The 24167-nt window shown below is 37.1% G+C and overlaps 1 protein-coding gene and 1 long non-coding RNA gene across 4 annotated transcripts in view; one reads left to right on the top strand and one right to left on the bottom strand.

Annotated features, from left to right (window-relative positions):
* Positions 1-24167, top strand: part of stol (voltage-dependent calcium channel subunit stolid) — a 59036-nt gene that overhangs the window by 25921 nt on the left and 8948 nt on the right. For all 3 annotated transcript variants that reach the window (XM_032437615.2, XM_015169691.3, XM_032437616.2), the window contains one exon: positions 10321-10431. In XM_032437615.2, the coding sequence (XP_032293506.1) occupies positions 10321-10431 (111 nt within the window). The remainder of the gene's footprint in view (positions 1-10320; positions 10432-24167) is intronic.
* LOC116651378 (uncharacterized) lies at positions 3974-7000 on the bottom strand. Its single transcript, XR_004304351.2, has 4 exons — positions 6907-7000; positions 6685-6844; positions 5631-5714; positions 3974-5553 (listed from the first exon to the last, which is right to left on the bottom strand). It is a non-coding gene; the product is annotated as an uncharacterized lncRNA (long non-coding RNA).

Consider the following 24167-nt stretch of genomic DNA (forward strand, 5'->3'; position numbering starts at 1 on the left):
GTTGTTATTTGGCATTTTAAAGTAGCATAATAAAATGTGAAACAAATGCAGTGCACACGTTCAGCTATGCGAGTGCCGCAAAGGACAGCAAACCATGGCCAAAAATGGCTGACAGAATGCTGCGGTGTGAGTGAAACAGATGCATAAGGTTATACGTGTGTGTGTGTGTGTGTCTGTTTGGGATGTGTGTGTGTGTATTTTGGATGCCTGTGCGTGGCGCATATTCATTTATTTTATTTTTCGTTACTTTTTGCGCTGACTAGCTAAAAAATATCTACCTAAGCCATGAAATATGTTGTTCAGGCAGACAGATGCACCCCAAACCCATACATAGTTACTCCACCTACTCCTATAGTAGCAGGGAAAGCAGGAAGGAAATTCTGTCCGTCTACTCTCAATGTTTTAGTTACCCTTAGTTTCCACTTGATGTTTAATTTATATTATAACAAGTCAATGTAAAAGCAATTTAATTAAAAAGCATGGAAATTGAAACTTACAAAACAGTTTTCGTAGTTTCTTAAATAATTTGAATATATTATTTTATATAACTTTTCTATAACATTTAATTTTAGAAAGTTATTTTCCTTATCATCATGTAAAATTTGTGTTAATACATCAGAATATTTTACACGAATTTGTTGTTATTTTTGTAATAAAATAAATTGATTTATGTTAACTTTAAATATGTTTAATACAAATTGAAGATATTTTATGCAGAGAAAACAATTTCAATTGAAATTTAAAAAAAAATGGTTGAAGTTGTATTTGAAAGATTAACAGACATGAGTGCACACATTGAATGGTAGGACATTAGAATTCTATTTACTCAGCTGCGTTACAAGCCACATAGATTTGTTATAGTAACCCCTGGAACAGCCTAAACAACAAACACAAACACACACAAAGACACACACACACACATAGGCGAAGTTCTGGCATGACAGCACACAAAGTGTTACACATTTGTGCTGTAGCCCAAAATGACAGGCTGCCAACGTGGCGTATACGCCATGTGCCGGGTATGTACGTACATATATACATATATATAAATATATATATATATATATATACAGAGAGAGAGATAGATTGAGGGGGCGGTGAAATGAGTCAAATCGAGACCAGACGAAACGAGACATCGATGGCAAATGATGATGTGTTGCTAATGATGATGATGATGATGCTGATGATGATGGCAATGATGAAGTCGCTGTTCATATTCTTGTTGTTGGGATCATTATCAGCGCACATCTTGCGTCTCGGCATCTTCTTCTTGTACACATTTTGGCAGACTTCGTCTTTATCTCGACGCGCACTGAATGCAATGAAATATGGGTCAAAATACAAGTCAAAATTGCAAAACAAATGCCATTTCGCATTTTCTTGTTTATTTCTTTTCGCTGCTCTCAACACAGCTTTCTTTAACCTTCGCCTGCTGCTGCTGCTGCTTGGCTAACTCGTATTTCTCCTATTTCTTCCATTTCTCTCGTTTCTCTCATTTCTCTGCATTCGCATGCAAATAAATTTAAGCGTGCGCTCATTTTGCACGTAATACAAAACTTTTTAACTGCTAACTGGCAAAATGGAAAAGCGGCGCGTGCTGTCGTTTTTCTTTCTATTTTCCTGTTTATTTTTCTTTTTTCCCTAAATGTTTTTTTTTTTTTTTTGGCTCGTTCACTTATTGCCACAGTTCGCCTTTCTTAGCCAGTTGCTTGCAAATTATTCTCCCCTTTGTGTACTTGGCATTTGGTCTTGTAGTCTCCGCTTATTGAAGGTAAAAGTAAACTAACTGTAAGCTGACTTGATTGCAATTGCCCTGCGGGTGGGTCCGTGTCCGTGTGTATGTGTATGTGTGTGATTTGTGTGTGTGTGTGCCAGTATTTAGTTAAGAGTTGTCGGGCAAGGGTCGCGTTTGAAAGACTTAATCAGTGGCTAAACTGGGACAAGAGACGATTCACGCACAGTTTTAAACTAATCAAGGTTCCTGGAATAATGACACCTGAATATATCTATAATATAGATCCGTACTAAGACGTTGTTGCTCACGGAATTATAACTAATGAAAGGAGACAATAGCTATAAGGAATGCTGAATCAGGATTCTTAAGTTGTTGTTATGGAACATTAAATGGGTTCGTCCTTCTGCATGCAACATGCAGAACAAATATATATCGCAGCTCTCGTGATCGGATGGGTATATTTTAAAATTGACATAGAATCGATCGGGTGAATATTATTTCTTGTGTGAGAAACTCTTTGTCTTTTTGTCTGCCAACATAGATTTACTATGCTTCTTACATACGAATAAAATCATATCAACATTGAACTTATTCTTAAAGGGTTTTCATCCTTGCCGAAGATAGACATTGTTCCTCCTCTAATATTATATTTAATTTTACAGTACATTCAATTTTTGAATTTTTACTCAAGTCTTTTCCTCATTTTATTGAACTACTTTAGATGTTAATAAATCCATTTCATTAAAACCCAATTATCAAAATATAAAAGAATATATATTTAACTTGTGCTGAATAAATTGACAACGTATGTCGATGCAAAATTGTTGGAAATGAAAAATTTCATTTAATGCATAGTTTTTCATTTGCCATGTGATCTGCCAGTCAATTGTCTCTTGCTGGTAAAATACAAACAAGAATTTAAATTTGCCAATGTGTTTGTGGTGCAGTCTTTGTGTGAGTGTGTGTATATGTTTGCGTTTCTATGCAATTATAATTTTTGGGGTGTAACCCAAAATGCAGATTGTTGGCCATTTGTTTGGGCAAATGCTAACTCCAGCTGGAGTGCCTGCAGCGCCCCTCTGCCATATAGCTTCCACCTACCAGTTACCAACTCCCCTTCCCCAATCTGCAAAGCTGCCCCCACTCCCCATCCTAGCTGCAGCTGCTGGCTGCATGTGTAGGCTTTTTGTGACAAATACAAAGCGCTTGTTAAAGGCCAAAAGCGTTGCGTTGGGGCTAAGAATGGTTGTGGCCATGCTTTGGAGTTGTTAGTGTGGACGTGGGTGTGAGTGTGCGTGTGTGTGTGTGTGTGTGTGTGTGTGTGCGTGTGTGTGTTTGGCTAACTAAGTGTGTGCGGCCGTACAGTGTTGCGGGCTGTAAAGAGACCAATCGTAAATCAAGGCATGACTACCACGACAACAACAATAAGGATGAGGTCGCACTTGAGGGGCGTGCCAAGGCAAATGATGGAGCCAGTGGCCGGGGGGTGGTCTGCCCGGGGTGTTGAGGTGTGTAGTAGAGCGGGTTAACCCCCCCTTAGGCTATGGGTAACTCCACTCAATGAGTTGAGTTGCCCTTTGTGGTCCAGAGAGCTGGAGAATGCATTAAAGTTGAGGCACAGGATCAGGCCAAGCTCCATAGCAAACACAAACCTACATATATATATAAAGATATGTATATGTGTATGCATATATGTATATATAGTATAGTCAGTGCTTGTCTATGCAAATATTTAAGTCTGTTGTTGTCGTTTGGTGGCGAAAATTGCGAGCATGACATACTACGGCGAGAGGCTGGAGCGACAGCGAGGGGCATATGGTAAACAAATGTAAATGGCCAACAGTTGAGGGTGCAATGGCTGGAAGGGGCTGGTGTTGGCGAGGGGGCGGGTGGTAGCGGTTCGGCTGGCTATAAAAGGCCATTGCTAAGTGCCTGTCTATAGTGTGCTTGGTGGCCCCTAATGAAAATATAAAGCAAATTAAATATTTAATTTAATCAATGTGTAATGGGACTATAGTTGGCACCAAAAGGATATTAGATTTCCCCCAAGAACTCTGTCAGCAAACGCATTTCCACATGGAAAACATGAAAAACTAAATGAAAATCCCATTCAACAAGGGCTGGAAGTAGTTGTCAATATCTCGCTAGCAGTTACTTTAACTTTAGGAATAAGAAACATGGTTTTTGTTTTTTATATATTTCTCTTTAATACTGGCATACCTGAAAGGAATTGGGTTTAATAAGGTTTATTTTTATAGGTTAATGGCCAATTCTTGTCAAGAACTTAGAATCTATGTTCTTTTCTGTTTTGTGGTTTAAGTACCAACCGTTTATGGATTTTATTGGAATATTATTAATTTTTGATTAACTGTTTTATCTGTTAATTCAAGCTGGACTAATCGTCTATATATTATTCAAACATTGCGCGTGGTTTTATTTTCAATATATTCATATTAAAAATTTCAGAAAAGAGAAACTAAATAAAAGTGCAACAACTTAAAGTTGCAATTACAAGTTGAGCATGCAGCCAATTAAAAACGGAGGCAAAAAACCTGCCAATTAAAACTTTGTGGCGAAAACAACATAAAAACAAAATCAAATTGCGTCAGGGAAAAACTAAAAACTCTAATAAGTGCCGAGGCATTATATAAAAAATTACAAATATAATGGAAAGGAGTGGAAAGCAAAGGAACGTGTAAGGAAAGCTGCGCTTCAATGCACATGGAAACATGCGCGTTGATGCTCAACAATGTTGCCAGACAAGGAGCAAGCCAGATGGTCGGGGGAAGGCCGCAGTGGGGTAAAAGTGGGGAAATTGCATAGCAGACGACATCTTCATTAAAATCTAATTAGCGCATTGCAAAGCGAGCCAGTTGGCTCTTGAAAACTGAGTCCTTGACTTGGCATTTCGCTGGCAACAGTGGGGCAACAGCGCACAATCAGGTAGGCATGGGGTAAGCAGCCAGGTGAGCTGCCAGGTGAGCTGCATGCGTAAGCTGCTTAACTTGTGCTGGAATTTAAGCAGCAGCTGCCAGGAGTCAGAAGTCAGCCAGCCAGCCAGGCAGGAGTAGCTCAGTGCTGTTCAGGAATGTCAGTCATAGCTGTTGTCGAGCCAGGAGCAGCTGCACCTTTCCCATTGTCCTTGCTCTACTTAAAGTTGATGCTGCTGCTGCCAACTGCACACGCATGCAGCTAGCCAGCAGGAGGATTGCGGGATTGGGTTTGAGCCTTCGGGGCGACTTCTTGCGCAACATTTTCAAATTCCAGAGTCAACCGCAAAATGAAAAACTTTCTATGGCTGCTGCTGCTGCTGTTGCTGCTCGTGCTGTTGGAGCCACACCCCCTGCGCACGCCTTAAATTGTATACATATTGTATATAGATTTTTTATTTTTTTCTTTTTGCTGGCAGGACCCTTACACACACACACGCACACACACACATGCAGCTGCTCGCGTATGTCCTTCAGGCGTGCATTGCATTTCGATGTTGCTGCCGGGAGAAATTGCTTTATAAAATGTTGCAAGCTGTGCGGGGAGATTGGTGGCTTTTGTGGGCGTGGCCATCGGCGAGACCATCTTGCTGTTAGCTTTTCTTATTTTTCCCTACCAATTCCTGCTGCGGTTTCCTTGTTTGACATGCTTTTAATTTTCAATACATTTTTCTTTCTTCTTTTTTTTTTTTCTGTTGTGCTCAGCTCTCAAACACATTGGCCATTATCGCTTTTTAGATTTCTTGAGACGTTGCTAATGGTTTTGATATTTTGAGTTGCTATAAATCATTTTCAATCAGCGGCACATAATAAAAAGCTGCTTCTGCGCTATATATAGATATTCATAAATATATATATAAATATTGATAGACCAAAGTTGCGGCGTTAATAAATATTTTAAGTACTCAAGTATAAACGGCTCTGCTGTTATCCAACTGTTAAAATTACGCTTTCAATTTCTGTAAAATGATTTGGAGTGTTGCTGATTTCTAGAATGACAAATAAAGGTGTGATAACAAATTATGAGAAGACAACAAAAATATTGATATATGTGACCAAAATCAAATTTTAATTTTGGCCGTTCGTTCGCTTTGCACAAAATAAAATAAAAATATATATTGATTCAATTATATCCATTGAATTGATTTTAAAAGGTCTTTTCATGTTCTCAAAAAGTGCGACCCAAGTAAACGAATTAATATTGCTAAAATCTCAAATATGTTCTACAAATATGTTGAAAAAATAAACAAACAAAAAATGAGAATCTAAGGATATGATTATATACCCTGGTTGACGTGAGAGCTGAGTTTGTTGAAACTTGGAAAACGAATTATTTGGCACACAAAAACTGGTTTTTCTACCAATAACCGATTTTTGATCCTATATAGCTATATAATAGAACAGTGCAAAATTATTAAGACATGGCACATATATAAGCAGAAAATTTTAAATAATAAATGCCAGGACTGGTCAAGGTAATTTAATAATCTACCGTTCCTTTGGCAGCTTTATAATAGCGATAGTGATAGTGATAGTGGTCTGATCCGGCCAGCTCCGACATGTAAGGCACTACTGTTAAATCTGATCAAGAATATATGTACTTTGTATGTAAGTTGCACAGGCAATTCTCTCTTTAAGGGTATACAAAGTATCTTAATAGTCTAATCGTTACCAAATAACAAATGAGGCTGTTATTGGTTGTCGTGCTTCGCAAATGAAGCGACTGGGAAAGGTACATGGGCGATCGTTTAACCCGCTCGTATGATTTGTTTTCCATCCCAATTCGTGACAGTGCTCTGATTTGCCTGCATTATCGGGCTGTCCCTTGGCCCAGATATCTATATTGATGGGTTGTCCGTTTGCAAACCAAATGTGCGTACCCTCTTTGGCCAGATCCGTGCCCGAAGTCCAGTACAAGTGTTCTATATTCATTGCGCTATATATCGATTAATTTCATACCATTCGTCGATCGTTTCGATCGATATCAATTCAGCGTCCATGCAACGACACGTTTGGTAAGCATCGAACCAGTTTTTCTGTTTGTTCACCTCGAAAAAGTAAAATCCATAAGCGATCCTAACAAATGGAGCCGTTGTAAGGTTCGTGTTTGATGGTATATCTATGCGAAACATGCTACAATAAGAAAAGGTTATTTCAGGGTATTTCCTTTCTAAAACTTACCAGGCGTTATAACGGGATGTAATTTATATGTCATACATATGCCGACTAATCCAAAGAACTGCAGAAGACATACGTATTGCCCAAACATTTTTGCTATACTCATTTAAATCTTTCAATACGCCTGGCCTTTTATATCAAAAAATCAAAAACTTGTACTCATTGAAAACGGCAGATAGGGTATATTAGTTTTGTGAAGACCCATGTCGCGCGGCTGTTCCAGAATCTTACGTGAAAGCAAATACCAATGTCGACATTTAAAGCCCAGTCTAGGGTATATCTTAGTCTATTATTTGCAAAACATAAAGTGAATATATATATAGATATATTTTAAAGACGTTTGTTTATCATTAGTTAGCAGAAATTTCGATACATGTTTATTTACCTAGGTCTACAAACAATTGAGAATTGTGGTTTGTAAGATGCGCGAATATTTGGATTTTATTTATAAATATTTTCACCTGCGCATCAAGTTGTTGCTTTGGCAATTAAATATTTCACGTTAATTGAGGGAAGTAATACTTTTTTTTTGTATAAATTTTTTGGAATATATATTGAAATTTTAAAATGCACTTGTCTAAGTCTTGCAATATATTGTAGGCAAGAGTTACCATGTAGTTGATCAGCTTTGTAAAGTTGCAGAAGGGTAATCAAAAGGCTTAGAATTTTTATTGGCCAAACAAAATGTTAAATATAAAAAGATTATTCTGCGCTTTCAGACAACAAATTTTATCCGCTTGGTAGACTTAAGCTACTTCCAGCTATCAGAAGCTTCATCCACAGGCATTTTCTAGTTGTCTTTCCCAATATGAAAATGTATGAAATGGCAAAGTTTGTCCTTTTCACTACTATAATAATTTCCACTGATGAAAATTAAAATAATATAAAATATGTTTTTAAATGTTTATTAAAAAACAACGATATTTTTCGAGCGAAACTCTTTAAGAGTAAACAAAATAACTTCAGAATAAAATATTTTTTAATGCAGCTAAACATTTCGCATGTGCCTTATTAAGTCTTAATTCTCATATGCCAAACTATGTAAAGATGAAAATACCTTTCGACTTTTCATGCCATCGACTTTGTCGGCATCTATATATATAAATTTTGTATGGTAGATGCTTCCCTCTTAAAAATCACTTGGCTGCTTAATGTGTCTAATTAAATTTCACATGCCGTTGAACAGCAGACAGTTGCCTCGCGCGTTCCCTCTCACTCTCTTTTTCGCTTTCAAGTTTGGCGTCATTTTCCTTAGCATTTTCTAGCTAACTTTTCTCCTCACACACACACAGCTAACATACACATGAATCTGGCTGCTACGAGACACGCATTTAGTGGCCATGTTAATGGCTGACACATTTTGCTTTGCTTTTGATTTGATGGCGTGGAGCGCTCTTCACCCCTCCTGCACACACACTGACAGAGAGCGAGACACAGACACATCTCATTCCGAAACATAATCATCTTTCCATTGAACGTGTTGTCATTTGTTTTAATGTTCGAAGGCGCCGGGCAAAATGGTATTTTTATAAGAGATTTGATGAGTTTCTATCTGTCTTTTTTTCCCATTCTTTTTATGCCATTTTCCGCGAAAGAAAAGGCAAAGTCTGGCATACTTTCGGGCGTGGGCTGTAAATTACGTAGCCGCCTGCGTTGGGCCTGCAAATGCATTTTATGACTTTTCATGCATTCCCAAAAATGGGCAAACCAATTAGCTGCGTGTGGGCGTGGCTTGGCGCCCCACTTGGCGTCGTTTAACAATTGTCGCATGGCAAAAACGAGAAACTGTCAGTTAAATTATATTTTCGTCGGCATTTGTAATCATCAACGTCCTGGCAGCATATTTCTAGTCTCTGTGTGTCTGTGGGCGTGGCCCTGTGTGTGTGTATGTGTGTGTGTCTGTGTGTCTGTACATGTCCCCAGCGAATTAATTAGAAAACTTTTCTTAACTGATTCAGTGCCAGCAGCAGGGACTGAGACGCACGCCTTCAAAGAAGCTAGTAGAAGCTGCTTTTTGTGTGGACACACACACCCTAAGACCAACACACACATTGAGACACTGCAAACATTTGCGGTTCGAGCCAAAATGCAGCTTGGCGCTGCCACAAAACTAAAACTGCATGGGAAAACTCTTTGAGGCATTCATTAGTTCGCTAAAGAAAATGTCATACATATACACCACACAGTCGGCTATCTGTGTGTTATGTGTGTGTGAATTGCAGCTAAAAAGAAAGTGGCACAAATACATGTAGCAATCACTGCGCTGTTTGTGTGTGGGTGTGTGTGTGTGTCTTTTAGAGCATTATAAATTCAACATGGGGACTTAAAACGCCCAAATTATGTCCGCTGCATTTGACAGAAGACGGGTTTCATCCATTTCTGTCGAATATTAGCAAATAGTACACGATGACTTTGACTTTTGCGTTTTGGCAGTCCTTAAGGCGTTAAGCAAAAAGTCAGTGAACTCTGCTTGGTTAATGATTGAAAATGTTTATTAAGATTTTTGTATATTGTACAAATTTTACGAAAACTAGAATGTTAGATTTATTTAAATTGAATTCACGGCTTGAATTGGATTGAATCACATGCGGCTTAGAGCTTTAATAAAAATAAAAAGTGTTAACCTTTATCCATGAGAGGTAAAATTACTCTCCTTACGTAATATCTGATATGCATTTGAACTTGTGTCATACACTGTCGCTTTTTATCTCTTATAACTCCTCTCTATTCTTTAACTTTCTTTGCGATTCTCATGAATCTAAGTAACTTCTAGAAAAACTTACGGTTAAATTTTCACTTACCAATTTAAGTGAATACAGCGGTTCATAATATAAATTTTAATATTGAATATAATAAACATTCGCATCAAATAGAACGAAGAAAGCTTGAGATAAATAATAAATAATAATGAATTTATTTATATAAAAGTTATTATATTAACAGTTTTATATAATTACAGTTAAATTGTTTTTATTTTTCCCAAAGCTGGTTCGAATTAATTTTGGCAATTTAATTCTTAAGAATTAAAATTCCTCAGAGCTTAAATTGCTGGTTAACTTCGAATTTGGCGAATTTGAAGTGCTTCAGGGCGCGGCTGGTAATTCCAGCGATTTGCGTGCGCAATTTAACGCTCAACTAATTGAAATAATTGGCCAATGAAAATCTTATTAAATTAATAAAGATGCATTAAAATCAGTTTAATAACCACTCGAAGATACGCTGAGTAGCAGTAAATTTGAGTTTAATGCCGTGGACATTATAACGGAACGGCAAATGAAAAAGTTTTATAACCCTTCAACCCCTTTTTTAATAGCTGCGGGACTACCCCAAAATGTTGGGCGCGGTCTTCAATATAAATTTCATAGTTTATTGTTTACTGACAATTGTTTTTATTTTTATTTCTCTTTTGTTTTGCAGCGCTTTAAGGACAATGACATCGAAGTGAAGCGCAAGGATGGCATTATCCTGCTGCGTGAATTAGCGGCCGAGGTGAAGAACTTTATGGACTTCAAGCGTAACGCTGTAATGGTAAGTGGACAAAGCCCCCCTCTCTCAATTGTAAGTGCCCACAATTGACAAGTGGCTCAATAGCTCAAAGCGCACGCGACAAACGGCAAACACTTAGGAAATTTAAGAACCACACACACACACACACACACATACACATGCACAACAAAAAACACACACACACACACAAAATAATAACAAGAACGAGCCGCTCAGTGGGACACTGGCGTAAAGTGGAAAACAATAAATTGCCGTGAGCCAAAAACAGCCCCAACAACAGCAACAATAAAAACAAGTAAAAGCACTAGTGCTGAGAGTGCTCGACTACAAGATACTCTATACATATATTCTTATATTGTTCCAACCCGAACTCGCACACCTGTAAACGACCTTCATGAATTTGTGAGAGATTGAATATGAAATGAATGCCACTTAAAATGTTTTCTTCCATTCTGCCACATTTTGGGAATAAAAAGAAACAGTTTCCGAATCGATATGTATCGATTTAAAGAATATTTTACGTAAATTGAACAGTCCAAACATAAATTTTAGCTCTCATAGTCATTGTGATCGACGGATAGATGAATTCAGTTGAGTCGTTCTCATACAGCCTATCGTATTCCTCTTTTATCCATTTGCGATGAGTGCTGGGTATAAGAGCATCTCAGGCGCTGAGCAGTTGTCAGCTGAGGGAGAGGCCGACAAATTGAAATTAAAGTGCGCCAGCCACAAGGACAAGTTTTGATGGCGCCCGCAGCTGCTGCGGCTACTACCACTGTTACTGCTACTGCTACTGCTACTGCTACTGTTATGTGTCGCCAATCGCCACCCATTTACCCATTTGCCCATTGGCCGCTGCCAGTTGTCAGCTGACTGTGGTAAGCAGACTCGGCCAGACTCGCGTCTCAGGCGGAATGAACCTCTGCGGTATTGTGGTCTTTGCCCTGCTCTTTGTGGCTTTCCAGTGTGCGCGTCCGTCCTGCGTATCAATAGACTTCGTTTACTGTCAGGATAATTTGCTGCAGGCGTCGCGATTGCACATTGGCGCAAGCTTACCTGAAATAAGGGAGGCTATAAGAAACTTTTGAGGAAACGTGGGAAATTTAAAAGAAATATTAAATTGAATATGTTTACGGGTTGCATAACATATACACATTTAAGCCGTGAACATTTCAAGCGAACTGTATTTTCTTAAAATTAACTGAGCTTACAAATTAATTCAGTTTTCTGCCTTTCGACCACGGTATCATTTGGCAAGGGCCAACAGCACTTTGCTATTAAAAAACGGCAGCTATTTTTATTTTTTTATTTTTTGTGATTGATTGGTGAAGTATCTACACGGTCCCTTGCGTGGCTCTCTGCCTTGCATGTTGCGCTTTTTTATGGTTAGTTAATTTTCCACACATTCCATTTCATTGCTAATTTTCTATTTTTTGAGTAGATTTTCTTTAATATGCGTCACCAACGCAGCTCGCATTCGTTTCTATTTTCATACGCATTTTCATTTAATTAGGCGAATGCCAAAAATATTTACAACTTGAGCTGAACTGCTGCTGGAAAAAAAGCAAGAACACGTACAGTCATCATTAATAATGCGTGGCAAAACAATTAAATGTTATAATCAAGGCATAAGGGCAACTTTTATATGCATAGTAAATATAGATATATACATACCATATTATATACCGCATGTCCGCATTGTATTCATGTCCTCGGCGAGAGCCCATGTCCATGTTTCGTTCATGTGCGTGGGTATACATAAATAATTTTTTATGATTTCCGCAAAATATCGATTTAATTTTTTTGGGTTTCTTTTTTTGTTGTTGTTGTTTTTGTGGGTTTATTTGGCGGACGCTTCTGCTGCTTCTTCCGCTCCTTATGGCCAATCCAAACACACACGTACAGAAACACACACCCACACATATGCATACGCATATTGAGAGAGCGCAGCTGCCGTGCTGCTGCTGTGTTGTCCTGGTGTCCTGCAGTCCGGAAGTTTTGGCCCTGACGCAAAACGCATACGAAGCACCATTAATTAAAAATCAGCCCACATGAACACCAACAACAAAAACAACAACAAGAGCGGTAACATCAAAAACAGCAAAATGCCAAACAACATGCACAAACAAATTCAGTCCACAAGCCAGACTCTCAGATATCCTGAACATAATTTCTATAGAACGTAAATAGGATATAGCAATTCTCGTAGTTACGTTATTTGTGAAATAAACTTGCAGAAATCTTTATACATTCACGATCTAAAGAAGATAGATAAGATATTTTAATACCTTTATTAATATTATAATATAATACTATAATTCAAGCAACGGCTATTTCCAATGATTTTCGCTTGCATATGATGTAGGGTAATCGTTAGTTATTATTTAATGCGTTATTTTCAAGACAAAATTAATATATCCTCTAAAAGGATAAAAAAAAGTGGCTTAGGATTTGTTGTAACTAAAAATCGAGTGTGCGGATTCAAATTGTATGGCTAGCCTCTTCATATTTTGATTTATTTATAAGTTAGGTAGATTGCCTTGCTGGCGCATATTTTTGAACTTAGCCCAATTATATACTACATAATATTGTGAGCATCATCTTAAAGGTTGAATAAAATAATATATTCAAATATTAACTTTAGCATAGCATACTTTTAACATCCTTCAAATAAAGATTACAACTTTTTTAATATTTATTTTAGCATACTTTAAATATTGTTGTAAACATAAACATGAGGGTAAAAAGCCAGTTTTTATACAAATTGCTAACGCCAAGATCTTTTGTACTTCGATTTAATTTAAGCTTCATTCATTTCGGTGCAAATTTATTTCACTATTTCACAACATGAAGTTTAAAGGCTGTTGAATTAATCGACATTATTTTATGTTTAAATACTCAGCAATTTATGTTCTCTTTCAATTTTGTTACCTTGTCTCTTGCTTGGACCCAGACACAATACTAAATAACCGATGTCCCCTTACGAAAGTAGTGCATACGAAAAAGTTCAAGCTGGCACAAAAGCCGACGACATTTTTTTTGTTATTGTTGTTGTTGGTTTGTGCACAAACAAATAGAAGATTAACCACCAAATTTTTGAAGCATTTATGAAAAACGGCGAGGTGCGTTCACACACACACATACACTAATTGACATACACATGGGGACTTATACACACAAAGGCAAACATTTGCGATTCAATCGCTCGCAACTCTTGAAGTTCAACGAGCTGCAAAAGTGTCGCACATGTTGCCACGCCCCCCGAAAACGTATCTAAATCTTCGCCCGACGTGATGCACCACAAAAAGGCTTTGGGGACGATTTAGGTGAAAAAGCTGGGGGAAAAGCTGAAAAAGGCAACGCAGATTGCGACTCCAACATAGTTTTTTGGCCTTTATCGTTTTAATACTCTTGCAGAGGGTAGAATTATTTTGTGACGAACTGTGTAACGCATAAAGTGCCTCATCGCAGACCTTATACTCTTGTATTCTTGACCACACTAGCCATGCGATATTAGGGATATTTTCATGAAAATCGACTGAGGTATTTTAATTTGGCGTCTTTATATATGTCGGTGGAATATAGTGCCCGCGACTTGCAAAACCTTTTTAACATCGGATGACTAAGAACAATCGAGAACAAGAGAGAAGAAGAGGGTATTCGCTCTTCGTCGTGTAGGATATAGCAGGCTTTTCTTGCGATTTTTTTTGCATACGTCAGCTTAAGTTTCAATGGGCCAACGGGACGTATACGCAATGAGCAACAAAAACAACCAACTGACCCAAGCAGACAATATACAGAACCACACCCACCCACACACACACACGCACATTTTGTTTTTGCATGAGACTTTGCCATTCTATTTATTTATATTACTTTTTTATTATATACATATTCTTTTGTCGATTAAGTGACCTTTTCTATGGCACTCTGTAGCTGTCTGGCCCGCGGCCATTGTCTGAGGCGGCTTCTGTTGCTTTGGATTTTTTGTTTTTTTATTTTGTTCACGCAACACACACTTATCACAAAGTACCTTCAATTGTGATTTTTAATTAAAATTTGCATTTTAGCTTTTGGACAATTGTTAGGGTACAAATTTAATTTAATTTAATGTTTGCGTTCAAACATAATTGTATATTAATAGAACGCGATTGTGCTTCGTTTTCTCCAGCCTTCTAGAAGCGGAAAATTCTTTTATTAATTGCATTTACTGTCCAATCGCTATTCATTTTCTAATCTACAATTTGTAAACAGAGTTATTTTTAACTGTACTAGTTAGGCAGTGACTAATTAGTTTTGTATTAGGATTTCATAACAATATGAAACTATTATTTTACTTCTAAGATATTAATTTTTATCTAGAAACTACTTTCATTGTTGTTGTTGTTTTTCAATGGGTTATACCCAAAATAGTTACATGCTTAATCAAGTTATTCTTTCAACAATTTCTACAATTTCTAAACAGAGTTATTTTTAACTCTACTAGTTATGCAGTGACTAATTAGTTTTGTATTAGGATTTCATAACAATATGAAACTTTTATTTTACTTCTAAGATATTAATTTTTATCTAGAAACTACTTTCATTGTTGTTGTTGTTTTTCAATGGGTTATACCCAAAATAGTTACATGCTTAATCAAGTTATTCTTTCAACAATTTCTACAATTTCTAAACAGAGTTATTTTTAACTGTACTAGTTAGGCAGTGACTAATTAGTTTTGTATTAGGATTTCATAACAATATGAAACTATTATTTTACTTCTAAGATATTAATTTTTATCTAGAAATTTCTTTCATTGTTGTTGTTGTTTTTCAATGGGTTATACCCAGAAAAGTTGCATGCTTAATCAAGTTATTCATGCAATATAATTAGTTTTGTATTAGGATTTCATAAAAATATGAAACTATTATTTTACTTCTAAGATATTAATTTTTATCTAGAAACTTCTTTCATTGTTGTTGTTGTTTTTCAATGGGTTATACCCAGAAAAGTTGCATGCTTAATCATGTTATTCATGCAATATAATTAGTTTTGTATTAGGATTTCAAAACAATATGAAACTATTATTTTACTTCTAAGATATTAATTTTTATCTAGAAATTTCTTGCATTGTTGTTGTTGTTTTTCAATGGGTTATACCCAGAAAAGTTGCATGCTTAATCAAGTTTTTCATGCAATATAATTAGTTTTGTATTAGGATTTCATAACAATATGAAACTATTATTTTACTTCTAAGATATTAATTTTTATCTAGAAACTACTTTCATTGTTGTTGTTGTTCAATGGGTTATACCCAGAAAAGTTGCATGCTTAATCAAGTTATTCATGCAATATAATTCTGGTTTTCGCTTGTGCCAAGTGAAGCAAAGACAAGTTTCATTCATTTACTAGAATGAAATGTACAAGTCAATTATAATTGAAAGCAATATGTTTTAAAAGATGTAAATAAAAGTGTAAATAACAGGCAGTGGAATGTTTCTCGTTGCTGAGATAAAAAAATAAATAAAAAAAACGACAGATTAGCAAAGTAAAGCCTAATAAAAACATAAAGCAACTTAAAGTAAAGTGACGTTAAATATTCAACTGCATAAAATAACTGGAATTCGCGCGCAGCTCAATGAAAGTGTGCAACAATAATGTCTAGGGGTTAAATCAATTAATATAAATGTAATTGATGAAATTGTAATATAAAATTGATATTCTATGTATTATATTCCGTGCATTTAAATGTATATACATACACATATACATATACGGTAAAGCTTCAAGCTTAATCTGTGTATTTATAATTTCAAACTTGATTCGGGGAATCTCCCCGATGCGATTACGGTCGCTTAGGGCTATACTATGTGTGTTTCATACATAAATATATAAGTACACGCTGCCTGCTGCTCAGTCATTGTTCATCGCGCAAACTATAAACAACATGGATTTACTTTACAGAATTCTTCAAGTGTTGATTGTCGTCCTCTATTTGGTGTGCTACGTCCTGGGCGCCTGCAACGACGGCTTCTACGCAAGAAATGGCAATTTGGTCATTGACTTAAATAATCTGCAAGCGCAATTTGATTGCGTGCAACAGCAGCATCGCGGATAATACATAATAATAATATTGTATTATGAAATATAAATAAAAGTTGTACAACTTTTTTTTTTATAAAAGTGCTTGTTATTGCAATCGTAAACTCGGTTGGAAAAAGTGGTTCACAGAGTAATTTCTCTGTCAGTGTACTTGTTGAGTTAATGTATTTTTGGCATGATCCATAGAGAGGATCATGAGTAAGCTATCTGCTTGAGTCTATCCTTGCAGTGAATCTTGTAGCTTTGCCATTTATGACAAATTAGTCCGATGTGGATTGGTTTTCGCAAATATGGTTATGGTGCACAATAAAGCTCGTAAATGCCGAGCTAAGTTAGCAAAACAAAAATGTTGTTAATACAGAACATAATTGATAATTGATCAATATTTTGCTATTATATAATATGGAGAACCGATTCGGCCGTCTCTGACATATGAATGAAATTAGAATCTTTTGCAAGTTTCATTAAAAAATATAAATATATAAAAGAGTGCGGACATTGATTAGGATGTTGGTACTGATCAGGAATATATATATATTCTTAAGAGCAAGCAGATGTACGCATTTTGTGAGAAACTTATTAACCACTGCAAGCGTAAGCTCTTTTCTTTCAATTATTGAACATGCAATGGCGAAACCATTGATAATTCATACCTTTATAAAATTTATTCAGAAGCAACATGAATTCGAAAATTCTTAAAGTGGTGTTAATTCTATTCCGGTCATTTGAAAATGATCAAATCGGTGCTCTGTTTGATTATTTTGCCATTAGCTTTGATACTATTCAAAGCCATTATTTGAAATTCGCTGGCCGTAGAAAATTGGGTTTATCGTTATCAATGCATTATATAGCACATCTATGTAAATGTGCGTCTAATCTGTGAAACCAATCAAATAATTAGCTCCCGCCAATCTATCTATATATTACACGTTATAAATCTATTTGTCAACACGACAGACAAACCCATAGACAGAGGGCGGGAAGGAGGAGGGGGTGGGGCGTAGAGACAGACGGAGCGAGACACACATTAAGCTGACCCATAAACAGGGCATTGTCAACGGCGTGTACACGTGATATTATTTAAACACGCCGCATGGCGCCCGCACAATCGACCATTCAAAACGGCGAAGAGCAGAAAAAAATGTGATTTGAAAGAGTTCCCAGGATGTCAGTCAGTCAAGATACGATAACAACATCAAGACTGAGTCAAATATTTGATATAAACGGCAATCAGCTAGCAATAATTAACACTAAATTCGCCTCAAAAAGTAATAAATATTATTCTTTACATATATTTAATACTGGCTTTGGCAACTATTACGTTTCAGAAATATATATTTAGCTGACCTTAAGTCTTTGAATTTTTACGACATTTCTTTCTAATAATTATCGAAATAATGTATGTTACATACATAAATATATATTACGTTGTATGTTAGAATAAACGAGCAGCTGCAATGCGTTATCAAGTAATTGCTGGCGGAGCTCAACCCTTGAGCCAAAAATTTTCCACTTGACTGGCGATGTTCAAATCCACTCCGAAACAAATTGCAACCAAAAGGAAACCTGTATTATTCAAGGTTCGACCTCAGGAAGGCTTCAAGCGATATCCTTAGTGTTTGATTAAATAAAGAACTGAATTTTCTATTGATTCCCACGATTCGTATGAATTAATGATTAATAATTAATAGTAAACTGATAAGCATTTTTTTCAGTCAAAATCGTTATAGTATTAACAAACGTGTGTGGCCTTTGCATAGCTGCCTAATGCTTATTTCCATAAGTGAAAATCGTTTGCTTATCACTATTTTAATTTTAGTGCATACGACTACGAGCTCTCGTTTCATATCTTCAGCGATATTCGAGAATTTACTATGAGAGCAGAATATCGTTTGAATTGATTGCTTGCGTCATATATTATTGTGCTATTTTAATTGCAAATGCAGTTTCTCTTAAGCTCTGAGATGTTTCTATGCCTATAACCTAACATTGAATGTTGCTGCTGTGGCTTGTTGCAACTATTTGGTATTACATTTGAACGTGGGTCCTCCTGGGGTCGTCGGTTTGAGCTAGCACACAAACAATTTGCACTCATGTCAAACATGAGAAATAATGAAAAACGAAACGATTCGTGCGTGGCCCCCTTAAAGCCACACAGCCCGCCCACTGCCAATGCCATTCAGTTCCATCATCAGAATCATCAGCATGATTATTATTATAAACATCATCATCAACATCATCATGGCCGTGCGCTTCGGCACCTGCAGCTGCTTTTGTCTGTTGGCGGCATTAAAATGCTAATTGCCTGTAAACATAAAGGTAACTGCAGCTACCCATGCACTAACACATACACACACACACACCCACACCCACACACACACACACACACACATTTTACCCATACCACTGAGGCGTCATTTGCAGGTGTTGCTGCGCTGCTGGTGCGCTACTTGCCTTCTGTTCTGTCCTGTCACACGCAACGTATGCGTAATTTTTGATGTGGTGGCCAACGTGGCGAATGCTGCTAATTCAATTTCTCGGCGCGTTGTCAATATGCCCGTTATACTTAGTTTAGCAAAAGCAACCCCCTTCCCTTTCCCAGCCTGCAGCACTTGCTGATAGTTTTTGACTGAGAGAGAGAACGAGAGAGGGGGAAGAGGTAGAGCGAGATGGCGTACTCCGCTGTACGCTGTCCTGGCTGTCGGTGACAGGCTTTATTTGCGTTAAGTTCGAAGTTTAAATTGACTTTAAAATTGCATTTAATGGCAAACAGTTTTACAGTTTTTTTTGCAAGTTTGGAAAGAGTATAAGTTGCCACACATCTGTTACAAATTATAGGTATAATTCCAGCATATTTTTAATAGATTATTATTTAATAAAAATTTAAAATCTTATGATTTAACCAAAAGTATACTGTTATTATGTAAAATATAAAATGAATAATTACACATATTCCATATTCCATTGCAAATATTTTGATTTGAATAAAAAGTGCTATATATATTTTTTGAAATTCTTCAGTTTATCAAACACAATTTGTGGCCAGCTTATAAGAAACTGTTTTCGAGGTACATTAAAGCATTTAAAAGGTCAATATCGGCATCGCTTTAGCTTTCGTTTAATATTTTTCAATTGACAACAGAGTATTGTCCAGTCGTTACATAACTGCTGGCAATATTCTAAGTTAGTTTTTTCACAAATGAACGAAATTTGTTTTTTTTTTTTGTGCCATTTCTCACTCTTTCTCTCAGCCGCTTGTTGGCTGTCATTCCGTGTCTTTGCCCCTCTCTTCTCTGCCTATCTCTGGCGCTCTGCTGCTTGGCTGCTCGTCATCATCCTTGTTGTTGTTGTTGTTGTTGTTGTTGCCTGCTTTGCTATAATGCCACTTGCACTTTGACGTTGACATTGTGCGAGGTTTGTGTTCGGTACAAAAAGGATTCCATGTGTGCGTGTGTGTGTCTCTCTCTCTCTCGCTCTTTCTGTATTGAGCTTGTAGTGCAAAGCTCTTCTAGCTGGTCGCCTGCATTTCTTAAATAGAAGCATGTGAAAAGGGCAGCGTCTGCCGCCTAGCAAATGTCTTCACACTAAAAGCATTCGCTCGAACTGGCCGTCTCCCACGGGAATAAAGCTTCCCGTCCGCACCCATACATATGTACATTGTCAATTTTGATGTGCTTGCTGTCGATTTTTAAATGTCCGTGTGTGGATGGGCGTGGGCGTGGCTGTGCATGGACATTTAAGTGCCCATCATGGCCCACTGAGTCGGCAATCAGCCAGAAACTGTTGGCATATCGAAATTTAATTGGCTTGGGCCATGTTTATTATGTGAATTGAACAGTAGCGTATTTGTAACATGCACCTAGGAATATGGGCAATAAAATAGCCAGCATTAGAAACTATGAACATTATAGTTGAAATAGCTGGTTAAATATGAATAGGTCAAAATGATTTTAAAACGATTTAATATTTGCCTAAAATTAATTCATTTCTGCTATTGCGAATATTAACTGAAGTAGCTAATTTATAAGTCAAATACATTACGTTAATCATTGACTGCATTTCAAATACTTTGATTAAGAAAGACTACAGTATGGCGCAAATAAGATAATAATTGCTGAATTTAGAAATGTATAACAACCCCAAACTAAGACATCACACGGCTTTTCAGAACATCCTCTGTGCACCTTGGTCAAAAGGAAGCATAGAAGAAAAACATGAGAAACTTATTTTCATTGCATAATTTCAAAAAACCACAACGCAAGTTGTCCAGACTTAAAGCAAACACAAAAAAAGACTAGAAAAATCTAGATAACCATCTTTTTGCTGGCAAAAGCATAAAAGCATTCGAGGATTGCACAGCCGCAGCCAAATGCGTTAATAATCCTTAAAGTAAACCACATCAACTGTGAATGTGTCACGGCCGGAGTCGTCGAGCAGCTCCAGAGAGGCTCTCTAGACATGTGCTCCACAGTCCGCAGCCGTCGTCGTGCTAGTAGCTGGTTAAATGCCCAACGGACATGGCAGACAGCACTGGCGGGGCAGGTGGTGTCAGGTGTGGAGTTGAGGTCCGCTCACTTGATGTCAGTCTATTTGCCAGTTGCCAGTTACCAACTGCAGTCATCATCCGACTCGCAATCGCAGTTCACTGTCCCAGTCCCAATCCCAGTCCCAGTCCCGTTCATAGTCGCATCCAATAAGTTGGCATTGCTTTTTACTGACTGCTTTTGCTTGTAGTTATATAAAAGGGGCTGACAAGTTGCTTTGTTTAAGGAGCAAATATTTAACTAATCTCTTACAAAAAGCTAATATAAATTTCTTATACAAGTTATTGCCTCAGCATTTGGCACGTGCACTCGAACGGAAAATATATTCCTAAGAAACGAATTATATTTACGTATGTATATTTATATGAAGAAGGCAGACATTTGAAAATTTCACTGAATGACAAAAATGACATAAAACAAAACTAAGCAGTACGAATACTTTATGCTCTATGACAGTCGGATACTTGCTTAAAAGTTTATATATATTATTACATATATTTTAATTAGTAGTAAAATCTTTTTAATTGAAAAGTATTAAAATGAAAATATGTAAATGTAAAATGTAATGTAAAAAATCAAGAAAAACGCGGAAAACAGTTGCTAAAGGCAAGGCATTGAGTTTCGTGCTAACCATGCAATATAATTTATTTGTAGTACATATATATTTGTTTCGATGCGTTACAAAGTGGTCATAATAGTCATAGCAACAACAAGTGTATAGGCTGAGTAGAACAAAAAATCACTCATACGCCACCGGCTGCCAGTTGACTTGGCAAATGGTCAATGCGAATTGTCGTTGTCGAATTCTGTTCTTCTTTTATTCTGTGCTCCCTCTTCAGCTTATGCTGCATACTTTCAGGCTGTTGCTCAGCCAACGCCCATGCACTTGTCACGCACTTTTCGCCTTTCTTTTCTCGCATTTTGCAGCTTTCTTTTGCCATTTGCACTGCGTTTCTCCCCCCTCTGGTCTGGTCTCTCGCTTCTATTCTTTTTTATATGACTCTCTAGCAAACAATTTGCGTGCAAGTAGCTGCATTTTGCTTATTCCGGCAGCGCCCTGACATTTGAGCAGCTCTCAGAGTCGCCTTCGCCGTTGTCATTGTTGGCTTTTGAATGTTAAGATGTCGACAGCTGCCGGCGCCGGGACAGACAACCAGCTGGTGTCAAATGAGTGTGTGTGTGAGGGCATTGTACAGCAAGCCCCAGCCTCAACGCCAATCCCTACCAACACCGACTAGAAGATACCCTCTCACATAGTGCAGTTAAATAAAAAATTGGCAGCACATTTCAATGTAAAGAAGACTTTGAGGCTATAGGTGAACACTATGCAAAATAAATGCTTTGTTTATTTTAAGATCGCTAAGAAATTTGTAGGTCCCAAGGAAGACATTTACTTATGAGCTATTATTATTATTATTCGAGAATAGAGTAAGGTATTAATATAGTGAAATATTCCTTGTGTATGCGATTAAGCAACAAGAACCCAAGATTAATATTCTCTCTTTTGTTTTACCAATTTTCAATGGGTATAGGGCGCAAAAATCAACCCTTGGTTAACAACAGCCTCGACCTTTGTAAAATGTCCAACTTGTGCCGTAAGTGCATAATATTGTATGAGAAAAAAATATGTTATGATACACAGGCATGTTTTGTCTGGTTATATTCTAAGTTCATAGCTGTTCTATTTTGTTGTACTCTGCTCTTAGACATGTCAGACGAATTGCAAATACACATGTTCTGCCGTTTTAGACAGTTATGTTTTTGTGACTCGAAAGTTGCTAAAACTTTTAGTTTTTAATGTAAAAAATTGCATGAGTCCACACACACAGCGGTCGTTTATTTTAAATATAAATGCTCGCCAAATTTTTATTGCTGAATACAATCAAAACTGAAAACGGCGATTATATATGGTAACATATCTGCCAGTAAAACATTTATGAATGGGGCATAAGTCGCTTTTGAGAGAATTTATTTTAAAATGAATATTGGTGCAGGAAAATATGTGCATAATAAAATAAAGGCTACAAATTATAATATTTAGCTTAGCAGCGCTGCCAGTGAAACGGTCACGAATTACACACAAAGAAGAATTAAAGAATCTTAATGCTTCCCAAGAAGTGAATGCTAAACAGCGCCCGCTTAAATCAACTTCCTAGTTTGCTATTCCAACTTTAGCCACCCTCTGTATTTAAGTAAGAACTTTTTGATGAGTACTTATCGAGTAGTTTTTGCCTTTGGCCATTTCTGTTGCGCATTCAATTTCCACTTGACCTAAGTCTTTGAATACTTTTGGATATAACTTGTGTTTATTATTTAATGCCTTAACTAGCTACTAGTCAACACCTTTGGTAAACTTGAAGGCTTCTTAACTAATTTTGGTTGCTCGAGAAATGTGCAAATAAATTTACGCCTGAGCGCCAGCAAAGTTTTCCCAATTCAAGTTTTTCTTTTACATACTTTTTTCACTGAGCATGCTACTTTCCGAAGTCGAAGTGGCAGCTTCTAGTACTAGTGCCAAGAAGCAGCGCCTGCTTCTGCTTCTGGCCATGTCCAAGTCCATATGTCTGGGCCGGTCTCTGGTCTAGCCTGGCCGCCATTTCTCTAAGCCGCTGACACATTCCCGTGGTGCAGCGTTTGCCCAAAGGCAGCCAATTTACATTGAAATCTTTCTCAACTTACGGACGCCAACAGACGTACACAGTAAAAAAATTGTGCACCAAAACCATATTGTTGTTAACAAAAATAATTTTTAAGTTAGTTGTTGGTTCCACGTCCACAATTTCAAGTGAAGCATTTCTACAAAAACAAGAAAACTCAGATTTGAAATATAAAAAATTCCAAACAGATAATATTTTTATCTAGTATTTCCGATTTACCACTTATTTGTGTTATATGCTGCACCATAATTTTTGGTGTTCCTTTTTTTTGCTGTGTAGCTCAGAGCTAAGAGCTGTGCATTTTTCGCCATTGTAGAAAAGTAGTTGAACTATTTGAATGCACCCACATGCTGCACGTCGAAACTGCGTCCTGGACCTCTCTTGCCGCACTGCTTAGAGTCCTTGGCAGCTGCAGCGTCTTCAGGTGCAGCCAGGCAAGCAAAAGGCAGTCGTCGTCTCTGTTGTTTTTGTTTT

This window comes from Drosophila virilis, chromosome 4 (genome assembly GCF_030788295.1).
Source record: "Drosophila virilis strain 15010-1051.87 chromosome 4, Dvir_AGI_RSII-ME, whole genome shotgun sequence".
Classification (NCBI taxonomy): Eukaryota; Metazoa; Arthropoda; class Insecta; order Diptera; family Drosophilidae; genus Drosophila; species Drosophila virilis.